This window comes from Kwoniella europaea, chromosome 1 (genome assembly GCF_036810445.1).
Source record: "Kwoniella europaea PYCC6329 chromosome 1, complete sequence".
Lineage (NCBI taxonomy): Eukaryota > Fungi > Basidiomycota > Tremellomycetes > Tremellales > Cryptococcaceae > Kwoniella > Kwoniella europaea.
Genome location: NC_089487.1, coordinates 4,732,077 through 4,747,967, shown reverse-complemented (window position 1 = coordinate 4,747,967; position 15,891 = coordinate 4,732,077). Strand labels below are relative to the sequence as shown.

The window sequence follows — 15,891 nt, the reverse complement described above, 5'->3', positions numbered from 1 at the left end:
ATATGCATATGCATCAAGCGATGAATCGGAACTACTTTAAAGGTCGTTATAGAACGTTACATGATGGTACAATCTTCCCTAACCGAGAGAGCATACATTGCCTATAGTGCACAACATACAGTTAATCAGTGAACGAGTTAAGGGTCAATAATTGGGTCAACTCACCTTATCAACCGTTTTCTCAATCTTCTTCCAATCGCTTCTCCGCTGAATAAACTCGTATATACTACTCAAACTCATGATCAGTCCCCCTCATTTTGAATGATAAGCAACTAAAGATAGTCGATCGACTCACTCCTCGGGGGTGAACGTCCCTCCATACCTCGTAACATCCCTTACGATCTGTGCCAAATCCTTCGCGTCACTAACGATATAAACGTGTCCTAGCATTTTCAGGTTCGCAAAATCTTCTGTTATCCTCTGCTGTTTCAATGACGCTACAAAGGCGTGATAAGTGTTCAGATCGGCTATAATTTGGAATCCGCCTTCGAGCGATATGATCTGTCGTTTCAAATGTCTTTGGAGGATACTACGTACACAAAGTCGTGAAATGAATCAGTCAAAGGAGTAAAGAGCACATTATATAGGAAAAATGGTAGACTCACGCTTGTAATCGAATTCCTACTTCTTGATAGAACACTTCCAAAACTTCCTTCGAAGTACTTCCTCTTAAGAGGTTACAATGCATCTCTAAACATTTGATAGCTTCCTGGCATCCTTTTGTTGGACCCAGATCCAACGGCGTGCCTTCGACAGGATAATACTCTCTAGGTCCCGTCTTGGTGATAATAATATGCTCAACCTATCCGTGAATTATAAGGGGAAGAGTAAGTTGAGAATCATTAGACTTCAGTTTTCTAACTCACTTGATTCATCAGTACTTCTATCCCAGCATTCAAGCCCGCCGCAACCGCATCATCCAGCACGCTTTCAAATCTTTTCTTCTCCCTCATCACGGCATTCAAAAAATCAGTCTTATCGACATAAGGTGATAATTCTTTATCGAAATACACTTGAATCATCGATTGGATTGTATCTCCTATGTGAACCAATTCGAAGAATTGTAATAATGGAGCGACGGACGTCGTTGTCTCGTGTTCTGAGGGTTTATACGTTGACATCTGATTGGTTGCTCTAAAGATCCAGCATCACAATATTAGTTGATCTCTAGATAGAAGTATACACACTGTGAAGGAATCACCATAGGTTGCATAGGTTCAGTGAATACTTACATTCTAAATCCAGGTGCGATATGTCTATCGCCCGCAGCCTTCAACAACAAAATAAATATCTCTTCTATAGCTTCTCTAACGTGCAATCCGGATCTTCCAGGATATTTAGCGAACGTTTCTGCTCTTTTCAAGGAATCTCGATCCGCCTGAATGAGTTCAAGAGCAATATCAAGCGACACCAACAATTGCAATTTATCAAATGAGTTATCGTCTTTAAGTCCTTCGGGATTAGGTGTGATCGTCCGCGTTGTACTGCCGCCATTTGGTACAGATAGAGAACTATCGTTCTTCTCATTGATCCCATTACCGTCGTCGTCGTTTTCTTGGAACTTTTCTTTGATTTCAGCAGAATCAGGTACTTCAAACACCACATCACCACCTTCTTCACCCGCGCCTTCCTTCTTTACCAGTTTCCCATTAGATCCGCTTCCTGTCCACTTCTGGGGGTTCAGCATCGCCAGTCCACTAACAGCTTGTGTTGATCCAGTCACGATGGCATTGGTAGCGAAAGTGACTGTTCTCGGTACGATGGTTACTGGAAGCAGAAGAGCATCTTTGAATCCTGCTAACACATTTCTCTTGACTTGATCTGGGTTTTCGGAAGTTAAGAATGTAGGACCGGAACCATGAGAACGCTTTTGTCCTGGGTCTGTCGCTCCAAGCTATGACCATCGTCAAAAATCATCCATCGTACGAGTATGTGGGTGACTTACCTGTTGATCCCATGTCTTACATATGTCCTCCAGGTGGTGTTTCACTCTTTCTGTCTCGTCGTCCAGATACTCGTCTAGGTGCTGTTCGAACATCCGAAACCTGGCATCGTAAGGTGTCAACCTGTGAATGATGCCTGTCCTGAGAAACCCTTACTCACACTGTATCTTCGACTTGTGTTTTCGATATATTAATCTGATCATTCCCTAGCACTTCCATCACCAAATCGACTAATTTCCAGGCCTGTACGAAAGTAGCTGCTGTTGCTTGCAAGAAGAGATCCTGAGATACGGCTCTAGCTTGTGACAATAGCGGATGAATGTATTCTCCGATCTAAGATGCACTGAATGAGCTATGTGTGCTTCGCCTTCGACAGAAGTAGACAACTCACCACATCACTTGCGACTCTATCGCAGAAAGACAAGATGACTCTTGCGTTCTGTGGGAAAACTCTTTTCGCAAATTCCGCATCCATCCTGAAAGCTTCTAACACGTGAGAGACAAATGCATCCATGGGCGTGAAATCGAGTTGACGAGTGGTCGCTCCTGTGGTCGTTTGCACTTTACTGCACAACACAGAGCAATAAGCAGGGATCAGCAAAGCAAGCTCATTTGAGTAGGTTGGGTAGGATTTGAACTCACATGATATTCTCCGAAGAATCCCATCTGGCAGTATCGTAAAACACTTCTCTCTTCTCTACCCATACTCTCCCACATTCCCATTGATCCCTAGATCCACCACCTGCATCCCACACTTTCCAACTACTTTCCGCCGCTAGTCTCATACCATTTTCGTCCTTCTTCGAATCTGAAACCTCGAACGCTACAAGACAAGTCGAATCGAATCTATCTGCGGCCGCGAGCAGAGCTTGCCGTAGAAACCCCCAATCTCTTAACGGCTGAAGTCTACTAGACAGGAACAACAGCAAGCTCAAAAGCAGAGTGGATTGTTCATCTAGTGAAGATTGTCTGTTAGGAGAGAATAGGAGGGATAACGTCGAGCTGGGAGAAGGGGATGATCGTAAATGATCACAATACGGTATCATCGATAAATGATGATTTTTATAGGAGTTATAATATGGTCCAGGTGGACTACCCAATCCTGCCGCAGAGAAAGAAGAGAACGATGAAGACGAAGAGAATTTCGGTTTGGTCGGTGTAGGTGTCAAAGCGAAGAAACCAGTTTTCTGTTGACCGCCAGTTATAGATTTCGAATTGGAAGGTAAAGGTAAATCATCAAAGTCCAACAGGTTGTTTTCTTTAGATGACCCAGGAAAAGAGCCATTAGGTTTGGCAGCTTCGAAATCACCAAAGTCTACATCTTCGAATACATCATTGTTGTTGTTGCTGTTGTTGTTGTTTGCTTGAGAAGAGAAATCACCAAAATCGTCGTCTATAGATGCGCGAGATTTGGTTGGGATGGAGAACGATGATTTTTTCGGTGTTTGCGTGGGTAGAGGTTTTTGCGTACTGTCTTTTCTAGGTGATGTAGTAGCTAGGTTGAGATGTTGGATGATGAGTTCCAGATAAGAGCTATATCGACATTTACTACAGTGTGAACTCACAATTGTCAGGTGACAGTCCTAACCATTTACATCTCACTTCCCATCCTCTTTCATCCTTGACCAACCTCGCCAGAGATCTATTCGCTCTCGCTACATTGGGTAGATCTGGTATGGGGAGGAACTCTATGATCCGCAATATGACATTTTCGGGCCATCGTCCGACCAACGGACCTGAAGATACGGATCCTCTTGCCGAGGGTTTGGAAGGTTTGAGGACCGAAGCGAAACGGGACGATAGATTATGGGAGTTTGAAGGTCCTCCTGGCTTTGAGGGTGCGATGGGTGCCCATTTATCCATCGTGTATCATGCCACCCGATGGTCAAGATTGATAGTGAGGACTATTCTCTGGTTGACTTTGATTTCAGTGTTCTTGGCCGATGTCGACGAGACGAACACCCGGAACTACGCGTGTCAGATAGGCGTCCGTTATAGGAAATGATTAGGCGCGCACCCTGGGGAGTCCCGAGGCATGATACACATCTCGATGGAATCACTGTACTCGAGTAGTACTTGTAGTGATGAGAACATAGCCATAGGTGCAGAAAGCACCTAACCCATCAGTACCCGTATACACCAATGAAGCGGATCATGAGGAGCAGTACTCGTATAACTCGATGCTGCACAGTCGCAATTTTGATCTCTGCAAAGCCGGATCCGGTAACAGATGCCGTGTCGATCACCTCGTTCCTGAATCACATCTCGTAATGTCCCTTGTAGAATGGTAAGATGTAAACAATAAATCTGAAAATGGAATACACTATATATAGATTCACTATATATAGATTGACAATTCGTTGGACAAAGAGTATTCGACACACTCCACCATATCTCACTGCGAACGATACCTTCACGTTCCAAGATGAAGCTGTCGATACTGCTCACCCTTCTGCCTATATTGGCGGTATCTTCAGCAGCACCAGCTCAAGAATCCAGTAAATCAACATCTTCCTCCAAGGTACAAAATGGCACATCCACCTCCTCAAGGATCTCAACCAGTACTATTGTCAATTCATCAAAGATAACTTCAATCAGTGCTGCCAAGCCAAGCGTAATCAGCAGCAGCAGTAGTAGTAAGGTGATCTCGACCAGTAAAGCCTCATCAGGCTCCTCAAGTAGTAAATCATCTTCCACAACGACTTCCAAAGCTCCTTCTAGCAGTAGTACCAGTAGAGCTCCTTCAAGTACCATCAAAACATCGAGCTCAACAATCAAGGCTTCATCTACAACCACCAGCAAGTCCTCATCATCGTCGTCTACCACTACAACCTCATCCATATTGAGTACCAGTAAATACACGAGCTCAACTTCTATAATCAAAGTAGCTTCGTCATCAGTGAAGCCGTCATCATCTTCTGCAACTAACAAAGTGTCCTCCACTTCTCTCGTCAAAACATCTTCCACTTCCACGCAGATCAAAGCCTCTTCTAGCAGTGCTAAGGTGTCTACCTCCTCGTCATTGGTAAAGAACTCGGTACCCTCTTCGTCGATTTCAAAAAGGTCAAGTACCACCATTCCGGCTTGCAAGGCGATATCATCTTCTAGCGTCAAACCAGTATCTTCCACGACCAAGGTATCAACATCATCCGTGAGGTCTTCCATCTCATCGACTACCGTCAAAACCTCTACTACCTCAGCAGCCTCCAAGTCATCGACATCATCTTCTACTATAAAGCCTTCCTCTTCAACCATCAAATCTTCTACTTCTCCTTCTACTTCGGCAATTCGAACTTCTAGCTCCTCCGTGAAGCCGTCCCCTACGACTTCTGCCTCGACCTTCAAATCATCCACATCCACATCCACTATCAAGGCTTCCACATCTACAGCCAAAACTTCAACTTCTTCATCCAGTATCAAACCCGCTTCCTCCTCGATTTCAACGTCCAAACTAGCCTCTACCTCTTCATCATCCTCAAAACCTACCTCCTCATCTGTCAGTAATACCCTCAAGTCCACTGCCACCTCTTCAGCTGCCCAGCCTACTTCATCATCCTCATCAGCAGTAGGTCTAGGTCTATCCTCAGCAAGTTATTCCAAACTCACGACAACCAAGGGATTAGGATGGTACTACAACTGGTCTCCTAGTGGTTTCAGCGGTATGACAGCAGAGTTCGTACCGATGATATGGGGTGAGGGGTCGATCGATCCTTGGGATGGTACCGTACCCAGTGGATCGTCCCATATACTAGGATTCAATGAACGTGAGTCAACTTGTACTGATTGTTTCAGTATGTACAGTATATTGATTTCATGGGTATGTCTTTTGGGTCGATGTTAGCCGATCAAAGTTGGCAAGTTGGTGGATCGGATATGAATGTTACATACGCTGCTACACTCCATCAGAAATGGACCAACAAACTTAAAGATAAGACTGTTAAGATTGGTAGTCCGGCAGTGGCAAGAGGTGGTGAATGGTGGTTTAATGTAAGTATGAGTTCATCCATTCACAGATCACATATATATGGTATAGTCACCCAGTGAGGTAATCGAGAAAAGTATTTGCTGACGATTGGTGGTCCGGGATATTATCATTTTTTGTAGGGATGGATCACAGCTTGTAACGGTCAATGTAAATTCGATTTCGTACCTATACATTTCTACGGTACCGATGCCAACGACCTGATAAGCTATATCAAGGTGGGTAAACATCTATTCTCCTTCCTTCGATTGGTACCGCTTTGTAACATATGAATAAGATTTCCTGCTGACTCTGGGGTCATGCATAGTCCTTCCCGGCCCAATCCAGACCCATCTGGCTAACCGAAGTAGCCTGTCTAGATTTCTCATCTGGGCAGATCTGTACACTCGACCAAAATAAACAATTCATGCAAACCGCGATCACATGGTTCAGGTCTACCGAAGGTCAGAAATATATTCAACGATGGAGTTGGTTCGGTGCCTTCCCTGATTTGTATGATAAACCTTATGGGTTGGAGAATCAGGATTCGACGTTGAACGATTTAGGAAAGTATTATTTAAGTTTATAATCTGATTTGTTCATATAGATCCTTGATCTGTTTAGATTGTTATAGATATATCGCGGTGTACCAGAGCGTATACTGACTGTTCTTTCCAAGACATCTTTGATTATACGTAGTTCACGTGGACACCGAATAGATAGATGCATAGACAAATAGACCTGACCAAATTTAAGTGACCAACCTGTGATAAATACAAAATATGCACATCGTTTCATACGCAGATCCAATTTAACCGAACCAACCAATTAGAGAGAAAGAAAAACTGCTACTTGTCGAATTGCTCATCGAATTCCTGCATGGCTATATCCTACCAATTAATGGATTTGAGGCATATGTACACTTGCCTACCATTTTCAAAGAATTATATCAGCTAGTTCACCAATGTCAGGATGACCAGCATAAGCCAGCGGAAGCCCACTTACCCTGTTACCAACAGCATCCGCAGCTGGCCAAAGTGAAGTAGTAGTCTTTCGATAAGTGTAGAAGTCGATACCGGATTTACCGTAGAAGGGTATATCACCTTTGAATGATCCCTTGTTTCCTGACCAGTTGAACATAGGGAGGGGGACCTACAGACAAATCAAGGGAATCAGTCGAGCCGTCGAACGGTTTCAAACGAGTACTTGCATATAGTCGCAAAAGTCAGAGAGACTACTCACAGGGACAGCGACATTCACTCCGATTTGTCCAGGCTCAGCTTCAAGTTCGAATTTCCTAGCTGTTGATCCAGAGTTGGTGAAGATGGAAGCACCATTTCCACTAATGTCACAGGAATATCATGTCGTCAGTGTCTTCCTTCTCCTCAGGCGAGGAACAAGATCTATCGAGATGACACACTATTTGTTCTGGTTGATGATCTCAATAGCATCATCAAGTGTATCAGCTTCGACGATAGTCAAAACCGGACCGAAAATCTCATTTCTAGAACGTAGTAAAGAAGGGTTAGTCCCCACTCTCACATTTTAGGTCTGCTTCATGACCAAAGCGGATCAACTGCAACTCACTTGTAAGCAGTCATATCGACAGTTGCTTCAACGACAGTCGGCCCAACGAAGTTTCCATTGGGATATTCAGGAACAGTCAACCCTCTTCCATCAAGTAAGATCTTTCCACCTTCCTTCTCCACGGAAGCGATGTATTGTTCAATCTTGGCTTTAGCTTGTGGGGAAATGACTGGTCCGCTACATAATTAACCTGACATCAGCTAGAAAATCATCAATAGAATGAATACAATGATTAACAGACAGATCAGTATTTTCTTCAAAACCACCTGAAACTTTCAATGCTTGTGCCCTCTCCAGCAACTCAGGAATCCATTGTCTGGCCGTACCGACGAAGATCGCTAGGAGGTTACATAGTATGAGCTACCGGGACTTCTTCATGAAAACAAACACTTGACTTACCAACAGAAAGTGCCATACATCTCTGACCGGCAGCACCGAATGCAGCGCCAGCCACAGCGTTGAGTGAGAGGTTCTTGTTGGCTAGGCATCACGAAACTTGTTAGTGAGCGACTGGATAAGGAGGTGAAAACAATCGAGGCACCTACCATCAGGCATGATCACACAGTGATTCTTAGCACCCAAATTAGCTTGGACCCTCTTTCCAAGTGGAGTAGCTCTGAGGAACAAAATCTTTGAATCAGCTCAGGTTCTAAAGGTTGAGAAGCCTAGGGGACCACCAGCTGATAGGACTAACCTATTGTAAATATGTTCACCGGCTTTATCACCTCCAACAAACGAAATAGCTTTGATAGCTGGATCGTCACAGATTCTATTGACGGTAGGTGCAGAACCGTGAACGCTGTATACGTAATGTTCAGCTGTGGACTGGTCGATCTCAAACTTCAATAGCTATCACCCACACATTAATCACTCCAGGTGGTATACCAGCTCTCTCACAAAGTTCGGCAATAATCATGGTAGCTCCCGGATCTCTTTCGGAAGGCTTGACAATAAGAGTGTTACCTATATCCCTTCATCAGCTACTTTCCCATCACAGAAGAGAATGAAAGAACAGCTCACCAGTAACAGTAGCCAAAGCCGCACTCCAAAGAACAATCATAGCGGGGAAGTTGAATGGTGTGATCGCAGCAGTGACACCCAAAGGTAATCTCCTAGAGAAAGTATCCATATCCGCTGAGACCTCCAACTTGTCACCTAACAATGTGTTGGTGATAGCAGTAGCTGATTCGACCACCTGAAGACCCCTGCCTACATCTCCCAAAGCGTCGGCGAATGTTTTGCCTTGTTCGAGAACGATGGATTTGGCAATGTCCGATGAATGTTGTCTGATAAGGTGTTGGAGTCTATAGCACACAGAATATCATCAGCACACAAGTCTGTGTGGAAACACTCAAGTCAAATGATCAAAATACGGAATGAATAGATAACAGTTATTGATTTGATTTCATCAATTGCCCTTAATGAGAAGCATCATCTGTGTATGACCCCATCATCCATCACCCATCATCCATCAAGAACGCCTCTTTATGGTATTAGACGACCCAAGCACGTTTCGAGCAGGACTGACTGCGACTCACTCAAACATGACCCTCTGTCTCCTCATCACACTGGTCTTACCCCAAGTTTTGAAAGCTTGAGAAGCGGCGTCAACAGCTTCTGTGAACTCTGATGAGGTGGTTTCGGGAACTTTGGTAAGGAGGGTTTGGGTGGACTATGAGCGCATTCATATCATGTTGTTGCGTCAGCGTTATCCCACTTGCTTGGATAGTTATGTGAATGATAGCACAGCTGATGATCGGAAAACAAGACCCAGTCAAGTTGAGGAACACCCACAGGATCATTGACATCCAACCATTTCTCAGCTTTACTCTCTTTAAATTCCCCTCCAATGTAATTCTTGGTATTTCCCCCAACGGCAGAAGTACCTCTCCATTTGTCTGATACTTTTTTAGCAGCAGCAGCGGCAAGCGGTGATAGACCGCTTTTTGAGGAGGAAGAGGGGGAAGAGGCGAGAGCTGGAGAAGCGTATGAACGGGTGAGTCGGAGGGTGTGGATGGGGATGGTGGTTTGACGGATTGTTCGGATCATTTTGGGCTCAATCGCGATGACAGTTGCACAACTAAGTGAGGTAGTAGAAGATGGATGAAGTTGAGATGATAGATGGATAGAAGTGCAAGTGTCTCTTATCAATCGTTGTATGGAGAGCTGGATTGATGGGAAGTCAAGTGAACACCTGATCACACCCAGGCTGAACTCGGTTATATCACCCGACTGTGTCACTTCTCCTGGTGCGCCGTTTTACCCGAGAATCAAATGTCACCTCGGCTATTTGGCACAACTATTGATAACCACTCGTATTTCACCTTTGCACAACCTAGCAATGGACCCAGCACTCGTACTCGTAGTCGGATAACCAATGATCTCGTAGAAGAATGCGAGAAATTGTCCATTGGCATATGAATATACAGCACAGTAATACAGCATTAAACCATCCGATCTATCTCCTGTCCTTTCCTTCTCTACCCGAGTCTTAAGTGTTCCTCTACATATACACATATACACGCTAAGCAGCCACTTTACCCAACAAGCCATTGCCCTTCATCTCACTAGTCTCCAACCTGATATCCTTCACACCATTATCAATCTTATCTATTGTAGAGGTTGAAAGGGGTTGATCAGGTGTCGTAGAGGGTAATTCCGATTCAAGTTGATCCGCATCATCGACCATTGAGAATTCACTCAAGTCAGGTTTCTCGAATGGACCAGGTTGATAACACATCGTTCTCATTATGTCTAACTGAGTTCGAAGGATGTATGGCTGGTGAATCGAGTAATTCGTAATTGATACAGTTGAAAAGAAGAGCAACGATACAATTTTCCGTGTTTCCGGTATTGAACAGTTCGAATTTTGGATGATGTTTTATGGAAATCATATTATTCAGGATTTTTTTGCAAGAGGAATTCAGGTGATATCGAAAGAGATTCAGACATCCGTCGTATAGTTGAATTTGCCGAACCACCAGTGGAAGGCGTAAACGAATCGATTTGTTCATCATTGTCATTATCATCAGACGGATTATGGATAGGTGTGATATACATCTGTCCGTGAGCTTTCAGGTACATCCCAACAAGTGAACGGGTAATTACATGTGCGAGGGTATAATACCTCCATGAAGACCATGGGAAGGTCAATTTGGATAGACCGGTGATATTGAGTTTAGATGGATCGTCGATGATCTATGAAAGAGTGTGAGAAAAGCAGCAAAAACAGTATCACATGTCAGTTGACATCTTAGTTCATACGATATGTTTGTGAATAGACTCACCTCATTCTTTAATTCCACAAATCGACCAACCCGATCAGTCAGAACTGCCTTGACCCCCCATCCTATAGCAGTCTTCATCTCAAGTTCATGATTGACCGTCCAAACAGTCACCTCTTTTCCCTTTTCCCTACATTCGTTCAAGAAAGCCTGACCAGTTGAATTCATCAATGCTGAGAAAGCCAGGGAAAATCCCGAGCAGTGGTCCCAGAAGTATTCACGGATGATAGGAAGAGAGAATCCGATGTGATATCGTGTACAGTTCGGTAGATATTTCATAGAAGGGGGAATGAAGAGTGGGTGCCATAGACCTAGTATGAGTCGAGGTGAGAGAAGGGTAGAATGGTTGGGGTATTTACTAAAGTATAAATATAAAGTCAATATTCGTTGATTTGAAGAGGTAATGAATGTCTGCGTGGGATGTGTCACTCACGATATTATTCTTGACATTTCGGGCTGAGAGTTGGGAATGCAGAGTAATCAGCATTACGTCCCTCGATTGTTTCGATTTAAGTTATAGACCAGAAGTGGAGAGTCATGATCCACTTACAAACAATTTCTCCGGATCATTCTGCATCTTACAATCTATCTATAGCCATTCAGATCAAATCAATCCAATCAGCGCATATTGACATGATTGTGTCGAAGCACACAGCTGATACCAACTGAAACCCACATTCAAAGTGACATGTCGATTCTCAGGCTATAATAAACCAATCAGCCTATCAAATGCCAGTATACGAGAGTCGTCGAAAACTCACCTCCATTAATAAAGCTATCAATTCTTCGAACAGAGGTATAGGCTGTATAGGTTCTTTGGTCGTTCGCACGTGTCTTTGTTACAATAATCAGCATTTCCTCTTTGCCTCTGGTTGAGAAAGTTGAGTGCTGAGGTTGACTCACTCGATCACACCTTTCCACGGCTGATTTTTGATCAACCCTTTCCCCGTCGTCGTTCGATCCAATGTAGGATCATGGAACATCAATATCACCCCGTCGGACGTAGCGTGGACGTCTACGAACAAAGACGAATCAAAACATATTAGTCAGATCATACGAACAGAGAAAGAAAGAAAGTCGAATGTGTGTTGATTATGTTTGTATGACTTTACCGTCAAGTAGATGAAGATGTAAACAGTGATCTTACCAGATTCAATACCATCACAACCTTCTTTTATAGCAGCTCTAAAACTTGCTAATCTAATGTACCCATTTCCATCAATCAGCTTCACGTGTTTGACTTTGATCAGTGTACCAATCGTACAAGAGAGTTACAACTTGAACTTGGAACTCCGACTCACGTATTTTCGGGTAAATGGGCAGAAGCTCCCCTATGTCCCCAACATTCTATATCCTTGGGTTGCCTGAAAGGTATTGGTATTGGTATCTGTGTGGGAGTGACTTGGGACATTTTGTCGATATGGAAGATGCAGTTGCGGTGTTTTTCGAATTGTAACAAAATAAATACGAGTACCGTAATTTATATGATATATAGCTACTTCCTATAGAATCAAAGAAATATCCTATCCTTTGTGGGTCTTCCAATGATGCAAGTGTAAAAGTATCAATGTTCACTTTGATCCGACTGAACAATCGTACAAGCTCAAGCACGTTCGAATTTATTCTATTTTTGACTGATCCAGCGATGCTGCCAGGAAAATCACCAAAAATAAAAAACAAAATCGAAACAACCGAGAACTTTGCATTCCCGAGTCTCTCGCGTCATGACATAACATCACATCATACCCCCATAAGATTGTGCAGCGCAATCCGAGAGATCAATCGCATGCGTGGTCATCCAGGAGGTACATTCTCAGTCAGCCGAAGCAAACTAAGTCATGCAGTCTGAGGCTGGTCGCTGAACATAATGTCCGTCGGTAACTCACCTACAACCTGTACTAACACTACCACAATGACAGTCCGGTCCGAAGTCCGAGCACCCCCCACCAGCATGGCCGAGCACGTTCATCGGACATCGTGGCATTCAACGTTTTATCTAATCTATCGATTTCATTCTCATCTCAGCAAACAGCCGTATACAAAGACGTCTTATAACAAACAAATCATCCGACATATATACCCATTTTCTTCATTGATCACTCTCCGCTTCTCCTTCACCTCCACTACTCCCCACCCAATGTCCTTCCTCATCCCTATTGATCCCCAACCTCGCACCTCTCCCTCTTAAAAATCCAACCACCTCTTTCCCACTCCTCCTCGCTCGGGGTAACTCCCTCTCCCACTCATTGAGACCTTCTTCGTCTTTCGGAACTTGCAATACCTGTCCACTGAATTCCTCAGCAAGCCAGAAAGATGCATTCACCTGTTCATCTCTCGCTTCCAGCTCTAATAGGACTCTAGCAAGTTGTTTGGCGGCTTCGAGTCTAGTTCTCAATACGTGCTTGACCAATACCCTCGAAGGTAATTTTTTAGGTTTGACGTATTTCTCAGGTTTGGTCGTTGGTGGTAGACCAGCGACTTTAGGTGGATCAGGTGCAAATGATTTATACGATTCAAGGAAAGAGGGTAAAGGGAATTCGGACGTGCGTGGGGTCCAAATGCCGATGAGGAGACGCCAAGATGCGACGAGTCGTTTCATACTGCGGTATAAAATATGTAAATATCAGTTGCAGACACTTGAAGCATAAATATATCTCGATGGATGATAGTGTTGAGATGCGTCTGTTGCCAATTATGACATCGACTCAATGATATGAGACTCACTCACGCATTATAATTCTCATCAATCAACGCACCATGATACCTCCCCAATCCCCACACAGTCGCAGCAGCAAGTACGACTCCGAGGGCCAAACCTTTCAGTACCGACCAAAGTACGAAGAAGAGTATAGGGTAAGTGATCAAGCTCAGTAGTAGGCCAAAGACAACTTTCATCTGAGCTTGAGTTTCCAATTCTTCCTCTGCAAGACTTGCTCCGAGGTATCCTACGACGTAGATCGGGATGTGGATCAACATCGGTACGATAAAGAATGGCAGATGGAACAAAACGATAAGTGTGTCTTTGATGAAGTAGAATAGAGTCGAAAATCGATTAGGTAAAGAAACGGGTATGGAAGGATCCAAGGTGGATGATAATGATATACCGGATAAGACGGAGTTTGATAATCGGGAAGAAGTAAGGAGTCGATGATAGGTTGCTAAGAGTGTTTTTAGAGATTGGATGGATTCGGTGGGTGTGGTAAATAGATCAACGAGACTGCAGGGCGAATACTTGAGTTTAGCTTTGTATACCTACCTCGTTGAGATCTTGATGATCGAGGGATGCAAAAAAGAAAAGAAAACAGCTAATACTCACGTCTGGGACACTTGCACGTAATCTTTCAAGGCTAAGTCATCTTGGCGAACCCACAGTAATTCCCTGGCCATTTGCGCGGCGAAAGCGGTATCCCTACACCATTAAGCGTCAGCTGCTGTTCCCAGATCCGATCCTGAGGAACCCAATTTCCAACTTACCAGTCAGGTGCATTGACCGTCATTTTCTTCAGCTCGATATCGATCATCCAGGTCAACCGTTTAACAGCTAATTTACTTTCACCTTCTTGCTCAGAGAGGAATTGGGCTTCGAACTGGTCCATGGATATCGGTTCGCCGTAGCTGAGGTCGCACAATCATTTAGCAGCCAGCCCCTCGTGAGCAGAAATGTCTGGTACGGATGGGACGATATCCTGATCATTCAATAAGAGCAAAACTCACTGCACCACAACTCTACTCCTATATCTCCTCTTATCGACATAAGCGATTCCCACAGGAATCACCACGGCTTTCCTACCCTTCTTCGGCCCAGCATTCTCCTCTGTTCCCTTAAGGTATCTGACATATTCCAATGCCGCCCAGGAAGTACCGTCCTTCAGAGGGATCATATGCGGTTCGGTGTGGGAAGTACCTTCGGGGAACACTCCTATACTTTCACCTAGAGCTAGTGCTACGAACCCGAAATATATGTGTCAGCACAATCTGCTCGCAAGTCATGATCTTGTGTGAAGCTTTATCGAGGTATGTGTCTGCGAGGGCATATATGAAAGTGAGAAAGAAGCGGTAGAGCCTTGACTTCACATACCTTCGAATGTACCTCTAAATAACATCTGGTTATTCTTCGTCTTCCTATCGACGGCTATATTGTCAACATTACATATATCAGCTTCTAGGTTTACTTTTGGTCGAAGATGAGTTGGACGGCATGATGAAGACGTACCAATATTTCCGGCATTCCTTAGCAACGCTCCGACAGCTGGATTCTTGAATAACGAGTCCTTGACCTACATCACATCGATGAATAAAATGAGCTAGGTCCATCATCGAAAATATGGGATGACTTTCAGCTTACCCAGTAATGTAGAAAATGCCCATGAGGTATCGTATTACTCAACACCGCGGGCTACATGCTCAGGTCAGCTAACCTATCTTGCATCAATGCAGTCGCAGTGGAATAGCTCACGTCCAAAGCCATATTAGCGTGCGATGAGGCACTGTACATAACCCAAGAAAAAATCAGCTCAATATTCCACCTTGATAGAGGAGAAGTGCGGAGCTGATACGAAAACATGACAACGCGCTCACAAGATTATAGGTCCATGATCCGGTACGTTCTCCGCTCCGTACACCTCGATCTGCCTGAAGAAGCTACATATAGCCGAATTGGCGAGAGAGACCAGTGGACCGTGCGAGAATCCGAATGGCATCGTGGTGGTGAGGTCAGGCGGTTCAAGTGGATAGATACCAGGCAAGAGTGAAATCAAGGTAACAGAGCGATGTCTTCCCGCAGATGATTGACTAGAGTGGGTTGTGAGGTTATCTCATCTCATTACAAGGGCCAAGAACACGCTCAGGTACCCTTTGACCCGTCTTACGGGATAATAGATGGCGGAGATCGACTCATCTCCTCGAACATACAAGTGTACATGTGTCTTGTCTGGGATAAAATACAATAAAATACTCTCTTAGATAATGCACCTAAAGCGGGCTTCACCGTCTGTCTGGTGCAAATCACCTCCACCCGAGTAAATATTTTCAGTTTGAAGAGTGCTGGTATTCAACTGTTCAACCTACATTATCCTTCATTCCTCTCAGTCTTCCGTCATCAGCTCAACAGTAATTT

The 15,891-nt window shown here is 44.2% G+C and overlaps 6 protein-coding genes across 6 annotated transcripts; 1 reads left to right on the top strand and 5 right to left on the bottom strand.

Moving 5' to 3' along the window:
• Window positions 1-56: 56 nt before the first annotated feature.
• On the bottom strand, window positions 57-3,806 carry V865_001803 (uncharacterized protein; the record flags this gene model as incomplete). The annotated part of the gene is made up of 11 exons (XM_066225617.1): window positions 57-101; window positions 166-226; window positions 296-529; window positions 606-802; window positions 867-1,134; window positions 1,233-1,894; window positions 1,946-2,045; window positions 2,104-2,276; window positions 2,335-2,509; window positions 2,586-3,438; window positions 3,509-3,806. 11 exons carry the CDS (start codon window positions 3,804-3,806, stop codon window positions 57-59), a joined length of 3,066 nt encoding a protein of 1,021 aa, XP_066081714.1.
• Window positions 3,807-4,368: 562 nt separating this feature from the next.
• V865_001802 (uncharacterized protein) lies at window positions 4,369-6,493 on the top strand (the record flags this gene model as incomplete). The annotated part of the gene is made up of 4 exons (XM_066225616.1): window positions 4,369-5,707; window positions 5,785-5,930; window positions 6,048-6,143; window positions 6,233-6,493. 4 exons carry the CDS (start codon window positions 4,369-4,371, stop codon window positions 6,491-6,493), a joined length of 1,842 nt encoding a protein of 613 aa, XP_066081713.1.
• Window positions 6,494-6,801: 308 nt separating this feature from the next.
• On the bottom strand, window positions 6,802-9,540 carry V865_001801 (methylmalonate-semialdehyde dehydrogenase (acylating); the record flags this gene model as incomplete). The annotated part of the gene is made up of 13 exons (XM_066225615.1): window positions 6,802-6,831; window positions 6,910-7,056; window positions 7,147-7,246; window positions 7,325-7,408; window positions 7,492-7,668; window positions 7,733-7,829; window positions 7,891-7,971; window positions 8,037-8,107; window positions 8,186-8,290; window positions 8,352-8,454; window positions 8,512-8,795; window positions 9,030-9,163; window positions 9,286-9,540. The coding sequence occupies 13 exons, from the start codon at window positions 9,538-9,540 to the stop codon at window positions 6,802-6,804; spliced, it is 1,668 nt and encodes a 555-aa protein (XP_066081712.1).
• Window positions 9,541-10,015: 475 nt separating this feature from the next.
• On the bottom strand, window positions 10,016-10,240 carry V865_001800 (uncharacterized protein; the record flags this gene model as incomplete). Its single annotated transcript, XM_066225614.1, has 1 exon — window positions 10,016-10,240. The coding sequence occupies one exon, from the start codon at window positions 10,238-10,240 to the stop codon at window positions 10,016-10,018; it is 225 nt and encodes a 74-aa protein (XP_066081711.1).
• Window positions 10,241-10,386: 146 nt separating this feature from the next.
• V865_001799 (uncharacterized protein) lies at window positions 10,387-12,186 on the bottom strand (the record flags this gene model as incomplete). Its single annotated transcript, XM_066225613.1, has 9 exons — window positions 10,387-10,689; window positions 10,779-11,133; window positions 11,209-11,231; window positions 11,326-11,364; window positions 11,452-11,478; window positions 11,537-11,609; window positions 11,679-11,790; window positions 11,923-11,975; window positions 12,077-12,186. The coding sequence occupies 9 exons, from the start codon at window positions 12,184-12,186 to the stop codon at window positions 10,387-10,389; spliced, it is 1,095 nt and encodes a 364-aa protein (XP_066081710.1).
• Window positions 12,187-12,864: 678 nt separating this feature from the next.
• V865_001798 (uncharacterized protein) lies at window positions 12,865-15,475 on the bottom strand (the record flags this gene model as incomplete). Its single annotated transcript, XM_066225612.1, has 10 exons — window positions 12,865-13,375; window positions 13,504-13,992; window positions 14,092-14,184; window positions 14,250-14,390; window positions 14,490-14,718; window positions 14,854-14,907; window positions 14,989-15,052; window positions 15,121-15,171; window positions 15,232-15,262; window positions 15,354-15,475. 10 exons carry the CDS (start codon window positions 15,473-15,475, stop codon window positions 12,865-12,867), a joined length of 1,785 nt encoding a protein of 594 aa, XP_066081709.1.
• Window positions 15,476-15,891: the final 416 nt, after the last annotated feature.